Source organism: Castor canadensis, chromosome 12 (assembly GCF_047511655.1).
Source record: "Castor canadensis chromosome 12, mCasCan1.hap1v2, whole genome shotgun sequence".
NCBI classification, from domain to species: domain Eukaryota; kingdom Metazoa; phylum Chordata; class Mammalia; order Rodentia; family Castoridae; genus Castor; species Castor canadensis.
In genome coordinates this window covers 55,492,546-55,509,695 of record NC_133397.1, presented here as the reverse complement: position 1 = coordinate 55,509,695, position 17,150 = coordinate 55,492,546, and the positions used below count along the sequence as shown (strand labels likewise).

General features: G+C 35.7%; 1 protein-coding gene across 2 annotated transcripts in view; it reads left to right on the top strand.

The window, feature by feature from the left end:
- The window catches only part of Peli1 (pellino E3 ubiquitin protein ligase 1), a 63,589-nt gene that overhangs the window by 33,080 nt on the left and 13,359 nt on the right, over positions 1–17,150 (top strand). For both annotated transcript variants that reach the window (XM_020161707.2, XM_074049851.1), the window contains exon 2: positions 14,611–14,751. In XM_020161707.2, the coding sequence (XP_020017296.1) occupies positions 14,681–14,751 (71 nt within the window). In that variant the 5' untranslated portion in view covers positions 14,611–14,680. The remainder of the gene's footprint in view (positions 1–14,610; positions 14,752–17,150) is intronic.

Here is a 17,150-nt window from a genome sequence, read left to right as displayed (position 1 = left end):
GATTAAAATAACTTACCTAATTGGGGTTTTTATAATAATCAGAGTGAAGAAACAAGAAATTCATAGAAATACCCCAGTTGTATGTATTTGTCATTTTCCTAATAAAAAGGGTTAAATAGGAATACCATACTGAGTGATTTAAAATATTCACTCTGCTTAAAAAAAAAAAAAAGGATGTTCTTAGCCTCCTACACACAATGTTTCTAAATTACTGTTATAAAAATGAATAATGAATACATTATGATTTGGTCAAAGAAAGATCACCTACTACTTTTTGAGAACTTTTCATGAACCAAAAAAGACAAAACTATTTCTAATAAGATGAAACTTTTGGTCTTCCATGAGAGTAATAACAATTGTCACTTAAAAATTATTTATTTTGATAGCTGACTTTTCTGAAGAAACAATAGTACAGATTCATTTGTAATTTGAATTTTCAACTACTTTTTTTCTCTTCCTATTCTTTTTGAATGGAACTTAGGGAATTTTGAAGCAAAAAGACTTAAAGTTAACTAACATCAGAGCAGGAATCCATGTCCTCATTTGATTTAGATGTACTGTTTTCCTCTTCTTGAAAATCGAACATTTATATAGCCCTCACCTTGAAACTAAACTAACTTCAGTGATTTTGAGGTCTTAGATTATGTTTTAGGGTCTATCGTGTATTAAAAGTAGTGAAAACTGGAACTTCCCACGTGGTATCAAGGTTATCTACAAACATTTGTTTAGATGTTGAGAAAAAAAAAATCTCTGTGAAAATAATTAAACCTTAAGTGATGGGACAGCAATAGTATAATGCCTAATAAAATTTACCATAGGCATTTAACATATACTTTTTTAAAAATATTACATTATATTCTTGGAAATCACTATTTCAACACTCACAAATTATTTTATGATACCCTAAAGACTGTTTTTTAGTCCCTGGTAGTTTTGTTGAGATACAAGTTTGAGTCCTGTCTTCTGAGGTTGATTTATAAAAAAGCATATTTAGTGAGTGAACCAAGTATGTGAGCCAAAAGTCAAATCTCATTGCAGTTTAATTCTCATTCAGTCCTATAACAGTCCTATGAGGTGGGGCAAATATTGTCATCATTTGTGTGGTATGAAAATCATGTGTTACAGAACTGGTTTGTAAATTGGAGAAATCATCAGGGATCCTGGATATAACCCTCATTTATGACTGTCAAGGACCCACATTCTTCAAATTAACCCTAGAATACAGTCATGGCTTAGTCCTTTACAAGTATCTCTTTTAGTTTGAAGGAAACACCATGATAACAAAATAATTAGTGATAATAAACACCATAACTTTGTAAATTTGTAAGATTTCTATTGTAAAGCTTTTAAAATGAAATGTGTCAATTACACAGGGATGCAACTAATTCTTTATTCTTCTTGCTCTCAGTCACTGTTTCTGTTCTCTTTCCTAAACTCTTAAGAGTAGGATTCATATGGATAGATGGACAGAACAAAAATAAGTTCAAACATAATTAAAGATTTGGTGTGTAGTATTAATTCAAAGATTTTGATACAATTGTATGTATCAAGTTTTGTTTTGTTTTTTTTCTAGGACCACCTAGACCACTAACTGGTAAAATTACCCTTGTGTGTCATTTTTGTTTTGTTTTGTTTTTTAAAAAGAAAACAATTCTGATCAGCGTGTGAATGGATCACTTTGACTCACATATCACTCAGTTCAATGTGTGTTCACACTTGTGCAGTAGCAGTTTCCTTAACCAAAGGGGCTGTGAACAGGACAGTTTCTACTGAGAGAGAGGACAAGACCTAGCAGGCATTGTGACTTGGCAAAACCAGACAACATGGAACTCTCACACCTTTAAGTTGTGGGAAGGCTGAAATAAGGCAGACTGAATCTTGAATTAGTCTTATATTTTTTTTATTCATGTTTTTTATTGTTACTTGAAGTCTTACAGCACATAACATACAAATTATTATCCCCTCTTCTTTAATCTACCTAATGAGTTGGCATAAAGTACCACTACCAATCATACATACCATAATTCCAGTTTTTTGTGTTTCTTAACAGCTTTTTAAAGACTTCTGAATTATAACCTTATCTGACATAATGAATTCGAAAATAAAGTCTAACATGTTATTGTATCTATCATGCTTATTTTGAAAAGCATCTGAACTTATAGATCAACTATAAAATGTGAGAAATGTTAAATATGCTTTACTTGATATTATATATAAACCATACTTAAATACCTTTTAATAAGCAAAAGGCAGCATTTTAAATTCAGAAAGTTCTAATTAAATTGGCATAATCAAGACCAAAAATATAAAGTAGACATTGCTTCCTTATTTCCAATTATTGCCTTTAATGAGCACAAGTTGAAATACTGGTGAGTCTTGCTTGGATTTGAGAGAGTGAAGGGATTTTCCCAGTAGGTAACATATTCACATAACTAGTTATATAAATCTAAACACCAATCCTTACTAGGTTTTGACATGGTAGTCTTCATCTTTGTGAAAAGTTGAACATTACTTATTAAGTACAATCATTTTCTGTAGAAAGGGAAAACAATGGCAATATTTACTTAACTGAAATTACTGTTTTTAAAAGACTGTATTCTTTTTTCGTGTTTTTCTTTTATTTTATTGTTTTTACATTTACTTCATGTGTATACATTGTTTATACCACCTCCCCCTGCCCCCCCACCCATTTCTGTGCAGAACCTGTTCCACCCTCTTGTTCTCTGATTTGTTGACAAGAAACCATAGATAATAAGAAAAACATACTGCTTTTGCTAGTTTCGGATAAAGATAGCTATACAGAGAGATTCCTAGCATTGCTTCCATGCACATGTGTATTACAACCCACATTGGTTCATTTCTACCAGACTTCTTCACTACTTCCTAGTCCCCTTCCCATAGTGACCTCAGCCAGTTTAAGATTACTTTATTCGTTCCTCTAGAGTGAGCACATCAACCACATTCAAGTTTTAGGTTTCGTTTCCTTTCCCTATTTCTCCTGTGTGCGTTCTCCCCTTAGTGAATCTCCCCTTAGTGTGTGACCCCTTAGTGAATGCAATCATATTACTGCATTTGTTTGGAAGACCATATTCTTTAACTACAAGCCAATTTTATTTAAATCAAAATTGTACAACAAAAATAATCTGTCAACCATTCATTCATGTGTATACATTGTTTATACCACCTCCCCCTGGTATATTCATTCTGGCAGAATGAATACCAGTATTCATTCTGGTATTATGAAATCAATTAAATTATGGTACACATAAAAAAAATGAGCCATTTCTGTTTTATAATTTATAAGGCAGTGACTATTACTTGCTCATAGCTTTTTAAAGATAAGCTATCAAGTCTGCCCCCCCCACTTTATTGACTGTGCTGGGATTTGAACTCAGGGCTTCATATTTGTTGGGCATACTCTACTATTTGAGCCACACTTCCAGCTCTCTCCCTTCTTAATGCCAACAAAGATAATTTTTGTTCCAGGAATGTACTTTCTGGGATTCTCCAAATACTCTATCAGTGTATCCTCCCCACATGATGCTTTTGTCATTTTTGGCATCTGTGTAAGAAACTCCAGCAGCCTGACTTGTCTTCTGCCTAAACAGACCATGGAGATTTGGTCTAGTCTTCTGCTTGCCTCCCTTTCCCACAGTGTGGCACTGGGCACACTTCTGAACAAAAATCATCTTGCCTTTCTCAACATCAACGATTTTTTATTCACTCTGTGACCCCTAATGCAACGAAGAAATCTGCTCAGAAGCCGCTCTCTCGCCTTGTATTAAATTTAAAGGGCTTTTTTGTTTTTGCTTTACAAAAATTGGAAAATTAATGCAACAAGTTTATATATGCACTTTACTCAGCTTCCTCTAATGTTAACTTATGTAACCAGAGTACATTGACCAAAACCAGGATATTGACATTGGTACAATGATATTTACTCAACTGTAGACCATATTCAAATTTCAAGTTTTTCCACCAATGTCCTCTTTCTATTCCAGAATTCAGTTCCTGATCCCACATCACATGTGATGGTTGCATCTTCATAATCTCCTTCTGTGACAATTTCTCAGTCTTCTTATCTTTTGTGACTTTTAATATAGTATCCATAGTTATTTTGTAGATGATCTGTCAATTTGGGTTTGTCTGGTGTTTTCTTTTAAGTTTTTGACAATGTAATACCTCAGTGTATCATATCAGAGACAAATGATACCACAGTGTCTACAATAGGCAATGTTAAACTTGATCAGTTGGTTAACATACTGTCTGCCAGGTTTCCCACTGCGAACTTAAACTTTTTTCTATATAATTAGTAAATATGGTGGGACAGATCATTTGAAACTATTGCCTTTTTAAAAAAAAATGCGTGTAACTTAGTCATGTTAGAAATAAAGACTAGAGAAAATGCAGATATTCTGTTTTGGGAAGTAGTATAACTGCCTAAAATAATCATTAAACAATACTTTTTGTGCGAATTCTTTGACCTATATAAAATTCATATTGCTTACTCCTGGAAATAAAAATATGACTATCTCTTAATAGTTTTCTATTTTATAATTTCATAGGTTCAATTAGTTTAAAGGTGTTGGGGGAAAATGCATTTTATTCATTTTTTTCCCATAAAAATTTTATCCATGGAACACTTAAACTCAAATTTAAGCATTTGACATTACTAAAAAAATTAAAATGGTCATTGTCATAGGTGGCTAGTCTTAAAAATTTGTCCCTGTTAATACAATAGTATCAGCTGTACAAGCTCTCACTCTTAATACTTTATAGTAGAAAGGAATTGGGGGATTTTTTGTTTTATTTTTTAATTTAGTTTCCCAATGTAGTTTTGCCCCCACAATGTGCATTAAAGCTTGTTTCAACAATTCCAGAGTGTAAAGTTTGAGTTGTGACCTTAGTTTGCTTAAAAAGTGAGAGTTATAATAGCTCATAAGTCATAAGATTATTCCAAGTACTGTTTACAACAGTACTTGGCACATAAACAGAACACCATGTTAGCTGTTGTGAAAAGGGATTAATAGTGTTGGATGCTGACTTAAGAAAATGATAGAATTTCCCACGAACATACTTTTATCCTATGTTTTTGTTCCAAATTCGACCAAATTTGCTGCTTTCTGTAGAATTTTATTTATTACTTTACTGGTCAACAGAATTAATTTCCACTCTTGCTTTCTGAGAGGCATATTATCATTTTAGGAACTTTGGTAATCTAAAATTATTGAGTGCAGGCCAAGAATGGGCAGGGACATGTTTGAGGAAGTTGTGCTTTTTTTCTGGTTGTACTAGGGTTTGAACTCAGGACCCCACGCTTGCCTAGACAGACATTCTTAACACTTGAGTCACTCCACCAGCCCTGATTTTTGGGTTTTTGTGTGTATGTGTGATTTTCAAGATACGGCTTTGAGAACTATTTGCCCAGGCTGGCTTCAAACCACAATTCCTCTTTCTTCTGTCTCCCATATAACTAGGATTACAGACATGAGCCACCGGCACCTGGCTCCTAGTTGGACTTTTAAAATACATTTTTCAGGTGTGTGGAGAATGAAGTGTTTATTTGGGGGGGGGGGGTAGGGTAGTGAGGTTGATTAGGTAAACCCCTTTCCCCAGTCAGGAATGCAGCCCTGCAGTTTTTTCTTGGCTGTCACATTCAGGGAAAACATGAAGCTTTCCATCCCTAAACTATCTGGACTCACTTAATATATGGTTTTTTTTCCTGATGATGCCAGGATTTGCCTTAGTGCAATGCCCTGCTTTTCCCCTTGGGTTCCTTTCATCCCTCCCCATATTTTAAATAAGTATACAAAGTCCACTTCATTTACTGAACTTTTTATTGTTGATCACTACCAGGAAACAGGGTTGCTAAATACAATGAGCATTAAGGAAGTGACAAAGGTTCAGATAATCTCAAAAAGTACTGGTCACAGTTGCATAATTGTTACTAGTCTACATTGAAGTTTTACTTGTTTAGGGTTTGTTTTATACAGGTACAATTTCTAGTCTGTCTCCTGGATGATCCCACAGTAGGTCTCTTATTCTTATGTAAGAATTAGCCTGTTTAACCCTGTCTGGGTGCAAAATGGTGGTATCAGAAAACCTAGATTACTTTGTCTCTCAGAGCCTGTGTGTTTTTTGTTTGTTTGTTTTTTTGGTGGTACTGGAGTTTGAATTCAGGGCTTCACACTTGCTAGGGAGGCACTCTACTACTTGAGCCACTCTAACAGCCCTTTTTTTGTGTTGGGTATTTTTGCAATAGGGTCTTGAGAATTGTTTGCCTGGACTAGCTTAGACCTGTGATCCTCCTGCTCTCTGCCTCTGGAGTAGCTAGGATTATAGGCATGGGCCATCAGTGCCTGGCAGGGATAAATGATTGTTTTTCATATCATTGTGACAGAAATTAAATGGGTTATTGTATGTTGAGTTAACATGTATTTTATCCCTAGCTCTGCCAGAGCTATTTGTCATTGATCCAGTTACTTGACTTTTCCCTTGTCTGGAAAATGGAGTAAGATTTTCCTGCTCAATTCAGAGGCCTGTTATGAGGGTCAAATAAAATAATCTTGATGTGAAAACATTTTGCTAATTAATATTTTATGCAAGTGCAAGATAGATCTTAACCCAAAGTTGATGTAAATTGATGCCAATTTTGGCATAAAAAGATTTGTAAAGTGAAGCCCTGAGTTCAAACCTCAACCCTACCAAAAGAGAAAAATTGTAAATACATGTCTTCTAGGTATAGAAGATACTTCCTTATATGCCTCCAGCATATATCTGTTTCTATTTCTGTGGTCACCCAACATCGGTCCCTTTTCTTCTACTGTTTGAGACAGGTTATCATAATAAAATATTTTAAATGCAATCAAGGCAAGGTGATAATTCTCCTTATTACAACAAATTCTGTTATCCTCACTTCAAGATTAGAACAATGGCTTTCACTTTGTGGGGTTGAGAGGGATGATAAGATGTTTTTAATTGTCACAAATAGTGTATATCTGGACTCTAGGAGGTATAAAAGCCAGGAGTGCTCCTGAACCTCTACCAATCACAGGTCAGGCCCCTGTCAAAATGTCAGTGGTGCCAAGGCTGGAAAACTGAAGTTTAGCTAAACAAATATTATCCTTCAGAAATATGTTAACTGCTTTCCCATCAGGATGAAATAAGTTATCCCAGGAGGTGATAGACTCTGAGCATGTCATTTGACTACTCTGGAGAGGTAGAGGAGACTGGGAGATGGCACAGGTGGTATCTTGTATTTTGGGAAGTAGACCATGGTCTTAACTTCCTTCACTGCTAAAAGACAGAAAGTAGTAAGCTCCAACCTCTAACACCATTGTTTCTCCTTCTGTGTAAAAGTGCTTCTTATTAATCCTGCTGATTGTGAAAAAAGGAAGATCATTGAATTTTCACTCTGAACAAAAAAAAAAAACAAATTACATCCATTCAATCTTCAGCTAGATTGGCTTCAAAATGTGGCTCCACCACTGATACATCTAAACAGTTCTTTATGTTTGAGTCATCCTTTTTGAACTCAACCACAAGACTCTAATAATGTAAATCTGTTTCATCAGAGATAATATATCCAATCCACATATTTTTTTTCACCATAAAGAAGGATTATAACATTTTCATGTTTTAAAACATTTTTATTTTTTTCCTCAGCACCCCTTTAATGCCTACCCACTGGCTCATCAAAATAGAAGTGTTCAAAAGATTGTGTAACTATCTGCATAAGATTTGTTTTGTCCCTTGCTTAGTTTAATCTGGTTCTGTTTACTTCTTAGGGCAAGAGTTTGGTACTGGTGTTTAGTGAGTAGTAAGCAAAGGGCTGTGTGCAATGTAAATAATAAAAGAAATGTGTGACTTTGAGGGACAAACATTGATTTCCCAGTTTTCCTTTCTTTAGGTAAAGCTCAAAGTTTTTGTATTATAGAAGGTCATTCCTTTAGGAAGACTTGATATGGAAATAATTGTACTTCACTGTCCTTCACAGAGCTAATAATTAAACTGTTGGATCAGTCAAGTTAGTAAGATCATTTCTAAGAAACATATTTTCTAGCTAACCTTCATGTTCTCCCAAACCCAGACCATGCTTCTTTTTGTAGGTAAACTTATTTTTATTATAAATTTTTATTAGGATATATTCATTATACAGGGGGGGGGATTTGTAGTGATAATTCCAATTAGTCTTATATTGTACATCATTTACATTGCCCCCATTGTCTCTACCCCTCAATCCCCTCCCCACCTCACTTAAAGCAATTGCAAGAGGTTTCTTAGTTCTGTTTCATATAGGTATATGAAGTCCATCTACCATATACTATCACCTTAATCTCTTAACATCACCCTCCCTCCTCCCTCTAATTCCCTCCCCCCCACCCCACACACTGTGCCTATTGAGACACCCCTTTGAATGTCAACTTAAATATTAATAACAAAAATCAGGACTGAGAGGCAGAATGTTTCTTGAAAAAAAAAGGGTTTAAATTAGGAAGATTAGTTCTTGCCATCAAAAGCAACATGCTTAATAGGCAATACCAAGCAGAGCTTCAAAGTAATAAATATTATAGAAAACAATCTTACTGTCTTTATCTTAACATCTTTTCCAGTCTTCAGTAGAATAAATGGTGCTATTCCATGTTTTTAGTGCTAGATCACATTGGGATAGGGCTGTATACATAATTTGAAAACCAATAAGTGGGGTCAGTGGTTAAGGATATTCTTTATGTATATATCCCTTTTAAATTCTCAAGTACATAACTTTAGGAATTTATTTTGAAGAATTACATATCTTACTCAGGTTTTAAAATACATAGAGAGTACAAAAGAACTCTGTAGCTATTGGGCTATGTTAAAAATTCTGATCCATTATGTATCATGAATCTTTTATGTTAAGATTTCAGCAACTTCTTTTACAGCAGTCACCTATCAACATGAGTTAGAATTTAAATGAAAGAGAAATAGCTGTCATGGCTTATTTTATGTGTAGTTTTCTAATGTCAGTTATATATTGATTGTTTATTTGTTATGTTAAACTTATGAAAACTGTTTATCTTGGGTCATTTAAGTATATAAAAAACCAGTACTACTAACTTGTTTTATTTTAGGCTTTAAAAATTAGAGACAGAAATGGAAGCCAAGTTTGAGTTTGTTCCTGTGATTGAAATTTCAGTGCCACTGATGATTCTTAAGGTCAGGCCTTTTAAGAGGTCTGGGTAGGGTAAGCATATGTCTGATTGGGAATGTATTAGTTTTCTTAGTTAATTTGTTTAATGGCTCTAAAGAATATAGAACTGAGGATGTGTGCTAGTCATGCTCTTATACTTTAGTTCCTTTTCTAAGGTAAAAATTACTACTTTTGCCATAGAGACAATAGAACTAAGCCTATGTGATGTAGTGCTGTGCATGTTACTTATAAATTCTTGTTTCAGGACCAGATGGTCGCTTAGATTTTTTTCCACCTCCAAAATTCTCTTCACTCTACTTTATTCCTTTCATTTTTAGAGATGAGGAAACAGATTGCTTTGTTCAGAGAGCTAGAACTAGAACAAGGGTAATACTCATGTCAGTCACATACGAGCATTGACATAACACTGTCACATTTTACCATATCCATGTTACTAAAACTATTTAATACTATTTGCCTCAACTTAGTTTGAGCTTATTTTGTTGTTGTTGTTGTTGTTTTTTATTTTTTTCTCCTTTATAGTTTTTACATTTACTTACATATGTATACATTGTTTGTGCCACCCCCCATCCCCACCCCCCCCACCTCTGCCTCCAGGCAGAACTTATTCTGCCCTCTTCTCCAGTTTTGTTGAAGAGAAAAACATAAGAGATAATAAGAAAGACATATTGTTTTTGTTAGTTTGGGATAAAGATAGCTATACAGAGAGATTGCTAGCGTTGTTTCCATGCACTGTGTATTGCATCCCACATTTGGTTCATTTCTAGCAGACCTCTTCGCTACTTCCTGATCCTCTTCCCATAGTAGCCTCTGCCGATTTAAGATTACTTTATTTTGAGCTTATTTTTTAAGAAAATGTTTTGCAACTATCTATAGAAAACTATCACTTCTTTTAATAGGAAATAACTCTAAATAGGAATCTAAATACAAACAAAACAATGTTTTTAAATTTTAATTGAAAATTAGTTATTTAATAGTATTAAATTTTTAATTCTTGCTATTCTTGGTCAGAAATGTGCCAAAACAACGTTTTTTATGTTTGATGGCAGCACCCTAATTGTCTTTTTTTTCTTTTTTTAAAACGTGTAAACAAAGCCTCTAGTTAAGCTTCTAGATGTCCTTCTTAGGAGGAAATGGGAGTGTATGAAAATATGTTTATGGAACCAAGATTGTTTTTTGTTTTATTTGAGTTAATTTTTCTTAAAACTCCTAAATTTTGAAATTGGACTTCTTAGTTAGCATAACATCAATTTCTAAATAGGGAAATTGATTACTATACTTTTGGGGGGTTTTGATTGTTTGAGGATTTTTTGTTTTGTTTTGAGATAAGGTCTCACTATGTAGCCTCGACTGACCTCAAACTGATGATCCTTCTGCCTTATCCTCCTGAGTGCTAGGATTATAGGTACACCACCATGCCCAGATAATACAGTTTATTTTTACTTAACATAAAACAGCTTAATACAACCCTAATATCTGACAATATATAGGTAATATACCTATATATTGGTTTCTGTTACCTTGTAAATAATCTAATGAGTTAAAATCCCATCTGCAAAAGCAAATGGAAGAAGAGCGATCTTTTTAGTTTATTTTAATAAGGGAAATTTTTTCTTGAAGTAGTTCGAAGTATGTTTCATTTCTTTAAAATAAATCAGTATTTTTTAAATTTACTGACAATAAAGTTAGTGTGTTTGAATTTCTGGTCTGAATATATTATGTCACTTCCAAATGATTTAAAGAGGGCACAATGGCTCAGCTTTCCTTTTAACTTGGTCTTACTTTTCAGCTACAAATATCCTGTTGTCTTCTCTCCAAAATGCCACCATGTAGGCTGTATTTCACTATACTGTGGGAAAAGACAAGTAGATAGTTTTCATTCTTTGGGGATTTTGTTTCTCAGTGCTGGGGATCAAAGCCATTGGCCTTGTGTATGCTAGGTAAGCACTGTACCACTAAGCTACATCCCCAGCCCAACACTTCATTCATGAGATTCCTATGAAACCTATTGGTGGAGGTATAAAACCAAGAGACATTTATGGGCTCCATAGTAAGTGTTCTTATAAAATCTTTGTAACAGAGCCCATCAGAAAGACCAGAAGAGAACTAGATAGAGAAAATTCCTGATCCCATTAAACTGCTAGTGAAATAGACATGATAGCATTCTGGGGATCGTTTATTCTAGTGATTTTTCTGTCTTATCAGAAGTGTTAGTCTTTTATTTCATACTTGGGTCAAATATATATGTGTGTATTTTTAATTTATATATGTGTATATATTAATACATATATACACGTTTATATGCGTACACATGTATATATGTGTATATATATTAATAATTGTAGATTTACATGGAGTTTTAAGAAATAACAGATTCTGCATACCCTTTCTTCAACTCTCCCCAGTGATAACATTTTGCAAAACTACAGTAAAATTTCACGACCGAGATTTTTTTTTCTTAAGGGTTTCTTGGGCGGGGGATTGGTGAGAGTGCTGTAGATCAAACACAGGGCTTTGCACATATTAGGCTAGCGCTCTACTATTGAGATGCCCCTAGTCTACAATCAGGATACTACGGCCATACCACCCTGCATATGCCCAATCTTGTCTGACTTTGGAAGCTGTGCAAGGTCAGGCCTGGTTAGTACTTGGAAAAGTAACAACATTCCCATCACCACAGGAGCTCATCCTGCAGCATGTCACTTCCCTCCTCCTCATTCCAGGAATGTTATATGGGAGGCTGAGATCAGGAGGCTTGTGGTTCAAGGCCAATTCGGGCAAAATAGTTTGCAGAACTCACCCCCGCCCCCATCTTCAAAATAACCAGATTAGGGGAAAAAAAATGGACTGGAGGTATGGCTCAAGTGGTAGATTGCCTGCTTTGCAAGAGTGAAGCCATGAGTTCAAATCCCAGCCCCACCAAAAAAAGAAAAGAATGTATATAAATGGAATCATTCATGTAACCTTTGGAGTTAGCTTGTTTTTTACTCGGCATAATTCTTTTACGATAAATCCATGGAGCATTTATTTATCAATAGTTTGTTCCTTTTTATGACTGAGTAGTATTCTAGTATGATTATAGTAGTTTAATCATATACTTGGTAAGGACATCTGGGTTCCTTCCGTTTGGGGGCTGTCACACATAAAGCTGCTATAATCATTTGTGTTCCTGGTTTTTAATTGTCTGAACATAAGTCTTCACTTACCAGGGTACGTGCACAGGAGTACAATATTGCCTTTAGTCTTCAGAACTTGGCATGATTCTGTGTAGGGTTTGTGCAGTTTCTCTCATTTATAGTTTTATTTGTCTTTCCAAATTTTCAGTCATTTTTTCTTAGAGTATTATTTCAGTTGTTCCCTTTTTCTTCTTGAGGTCTCAGTGACACAACTGTTAGATTTTTTGCTGTAGTCCCATGGGTCCATGAGACTCTGTTGTCCCCACCACCAGCTATCTCCATTTTTGTCTGTTGTTCAGATTAGATAATTTCTACTATTCTATATTCTGGTTCACTGATTCTTTACTAGGTCCTTTCCGTTTTACTGTTGAGCCTATCTAGTAAGCTTTTTAATTTAATATATTTGAATATATTTTCTATTTCTAAAATTTCCCCTTGTATCTTGTTTCTTTGCTAAGACTATTATTTATTTATTAACTTATTTAGTAGTACTAGGGATTGAACTCTGGACCTTGTGGTTCTACCACTTGAGCTATGACCCCAGTCCTTTTGCTTTTAGTTTCCTTTTCAGATAGGATCTCAAAAACTGCCTGGGCTAGCCTGGAACTGATATCCTCCTACTTCCCTTCTGGAGTAGCTAGGATTACAAGCGTACACCACACTGATACTTTCTGTTTTTTCCCCATTGTCTCAAAGGTACTTTATAATTACTTCTCAAAGCATTTTTTCATGGCTGCATATTAACTTTCTGTAAAGTTATGCTTACTCCTCAGTCTTGGCATCTGTTGATTACCATTTGCATTGTTTTAAATCTTCCTAGTTCTTGATAAGTGACTTCTGCTGGTAGAGTGGCTCAAGTGGTAGGAGTGCCTGCCTTGCAAGCATAATGCCCTGAATTCAAACCTTAGTGCTGCCTAAAGAAAAGCAGCAGCTTGATAAGTGACTTCTGTACATTTTTCTTTTTTTGGCAGTACTGGAGTTTAAACTCAGGGCCTCCTGCTTGCTAGGTGGAGCCGTGCCACTTGAACCATTTCAACAGCTCCCCCCACCCCTTTTTTTTTTTTTAGGTACTGGGGTTTGAACTCAGGGTCTTACACTTGCTAGATACTTGCTATCACTTGAGCCACTCCATCAGCCCTAAAACCTGTACATTTTCAAACTATGTTCTGAGACTTCTGTTCCCACTGGCTTTTCCTGACATTGCTTTGGTAGGGTAATATAGGTTGTGTTCTCATTACTGCCAGGTAGAAGTCCAGGTTCCCTATTCAACCCCTACTGACACCTGATGGGGGAGAATCCTTGTTTCTGTTGAGTAGGGGTGGAAGTCCAAGTTCCCTCATGTGGTCTCCACTGACACCACTGGGTGTAGGTACAGAAGCATCCCTGTCCATCAGGGTGGAAGTCCTGGCTTCACATCCTCCCTATGGTTCACAAGGTAGAAGTTACTACTTCTCACTTAGATCTTGCTACTGCTGCTGCTGGTGGTGGTGGTGGGTGACACAGTGTTTTCTATAGTGTTTAGCTAGAGTAAAACAGTTTATTTTAGAAAAGTTGTGGCAGTACACATCTATAATCCCAGCAGTGGCATTGGGAAGTAGAGGCAGGGGATTGCAAGTTCTACCCAGCCTGGGCTTGTAGGGAGACCCTGTCTCAAAAAACAAACAAAAAAGGAGATTTTTCTGTCTTGCTAGGCTGACCTTTTTTGTTCCTTTATTTAGAGAGCAAGCTTTTTTGTGGTTTTTTTTTTTTTTTCCTTGCCTGTACCACTTGACATTTCTAGGTTGCTGGCTTCTTCAGCTCCAAGTCTGGGATGTATTAGTTAACTCAGTGGTAGAGCACTTGGCTGGCATGCATAAGGCCCTGAATCAATTCCTACTATTACAAGTAAACAAAAGGAAAACACAGAGAACTCACTATCAAACACTGTTCCCTGAGGTCCCTATTTGTACTGCTTCTCTTCACTTTTCACATTTTCTTATGTTGTTATGTCCAGGGTTTTTAGTTGTACTTTGTAGAAATAGTAGGGAAAAGTACATCTACTCCATTTCTATAAGTAGAAGGCCCCACATTTACATTTTGATTCACTCATGTCAAATATCTTAACTATTAATGGAGAAAATGTCACATACTTTATAGATCATGTGATAACGGGCATAATATTGTACTCAAGAGGACTGTTGGAAAATAGTATGTTTAAACTGAAATTCATTGTTCACATTATTAATGAAAACTCTTCCCCTCTAGGAAAGAATGCAAAAGGTGTCCCAAGGCCCCTGACCAGTGAGCAAAAGATTTGAGAAAGACAGCCAAGCTCATGTTTTCTCCTGATCAAGAAAATCATCCTTCCAAAGCACCAGTAAAATATGGTGAACTCATTGTCTTAGGGTAAGACTTCTATATCTGATGATACATAAAATTGAATAATATAAAGTTATCTTGGTCCCTAGGTTAAAACTACTTTTTTGTGGAATTTATATCTTACCTATCCAAAAAAGAATCTAAAGTTACAGGGTAATGTTACCAAATTAAGAAACTCTTGAATTCTCATATTTTTGCCATTCTTATAAGTGCTTAAATACCACATAAACTTTGGCCACACACTCACCCCATAAAGGGTAGAGTTTGCCTTCTCTATCCCATCTTTGCCAAGCGCCCCTTTCCCCTTCCACTTGAGGTCATTTCATGCAGATTACTACTTGTTGTTTTGCCCCTGTAAGGTAGTTGTTGGTTTGTCCTTAAGTTCCAACTGTGCTGTGTTTCTTGATGAAAGGAGTTGTGAGGCATATGGGAACAGTAGAATGACTCTGAAGCCCAGGACTTCACTATTTGTTTGCTTTAAAAGTAATCTCATTCATTTAACTCTCAGAAAAGCAATCTGCAGAGAGAAGAATAGACGGCTCCAGTTTTTCAATTTGTTTCATCTAAACCTGCCATACCTGTCAAAATGGTGGCACAATCTGTTAGCTAGCTATCCTAGAAACTAGAAATTGCAAAATATTCTTTCCACCTGTCCATTTCTCTACTTTTGCTAAAAGGAAGCACTAGGTAATGCAGTATATTTGAGAATCAGATCAAGTGAAAATGCATTAGCTGTTTCAGATGAGAGAGTAAGAGAAACTGGGGAGATAATGTGGAGTTACAAAAATTGACTAGGAGTTGGAAATCCTAGATTCCAGCGCTTACTCTCACACTGCCAGCTGTATGACCTTGGGCAAGTCAGCCATAGGGGCCTTAGTTCCTTCCTGTAAAATGACAACTAGACATGATCATCTGAGGCCCTTTGAAACTTAATATTTTTTTCTGTCAAAAACCAAATTTAAGAGATCATAAATTTAAGCCCAGTGTGGTGGCCCATGCTCATAATCCCACTACTCTGGAGGGAGAGATTGGGGTAGCAGTTCAAGGCTAGCCCCCACAAGAAGTCAGCAAACTCCTATCTCAGCAAATTAACTGGGCATGGTGGTTCATGCTTGTAATCCCAGCTATGCAAAAGGCATAGGTAGAAGAATTATAGTCCAAGGCCAGCCCTGAGCAAAGACTCAACATCCTGTCTGAAAAATAACAAGCAAAAAAGCTGTAGAAGTAGAGCACCTAACTAGCAGGCACCCCAGTGCCATCCAAAACACAGATCATACACTTTTACTTTTTAACTAGTTTTATAACTTCAGGTCACATAGACTTTAATTATATCAATGACAGTTTTTAACTACCAAAAATCTATTCTTAGTTAATTCTTTTAGCACAAAATTTGAGAGTTATTGAAGAATAGGGTTTAAAACTCAGTACATGGTTTTAAAGTGCCTCTCTTAGCCTAGAAGTTTCCCAGTTACTCATTAGCAGTAGTGATTTTCTCTGTATGGTGTTTAGTATCTTAAAATACAAATAAAACTCTAGAAATGAAACTGGACAAAGTTGTCTGTTTCTTGCTATTGCTACTTAGAAAAGAATGTTAAATTCAAGAATGCATCTTGGGAAATAGCATAAATCCAGAAGAGGAATGAGTCAAGGAACTTAAAAGGACAGTAGTGAGGGATGGTTAAGGAACCGACAGTGGGGCTGGTGGCCACACATAGCCTAGAGTAGTAAAATTATTATATTAGCTAAGGAGCTCTACTTTGCACTTGTTAAGGCTAGCAAAATTAGCAAGGGCTTTCTCTAGAGCAAAGTGTTTTTGTTTTGTTTTTTTACAAAAGGTCAATATAATTCCTATATATGGTAGCCATTGAGTAAACTCTTCTCAGCTTTAAGACATGGTTCTTTGTAAACCATCATTGCAGGCCATTTTACAAATCATTTTATCCTCCAACCTCAGATCCATCCCTGTTCTCTGATTCATTCCCTCCCAGATGGACCAGCTATATATGGGAGATGATTTTTCAGGATGGGGGACAGTGAAAAATGAAGACTATTATTAAATCACAGTTTATGCCTCAATGAAGATGTATAGAATAACAAAGTCACATAGCAGTCATACCTGAATTCATGTTCTGTCTTTGTCAGTGTCACCTGGGTGACATTCAGAAAATAATTCCTCTGAGCCTGTTTCCTAACCTGTAAAACCAGGGACAGTGATGCCAGTCTGGCAGTTTTTATGAAACTAGAAGTGAGGTGATATATGAGATAGAACTCAGCACTGCTTGGTATATAGTAATGCAGTAATTGTTTAGGGTTGTTTTTAACTTTTTCCCAATTGTTTCAATACTTACTTACATATTGCACCTTCAGGGCCTATATATGTTATCATGGAGAAATCAAAGATCTGATTACCAAAAACATTTTAACCA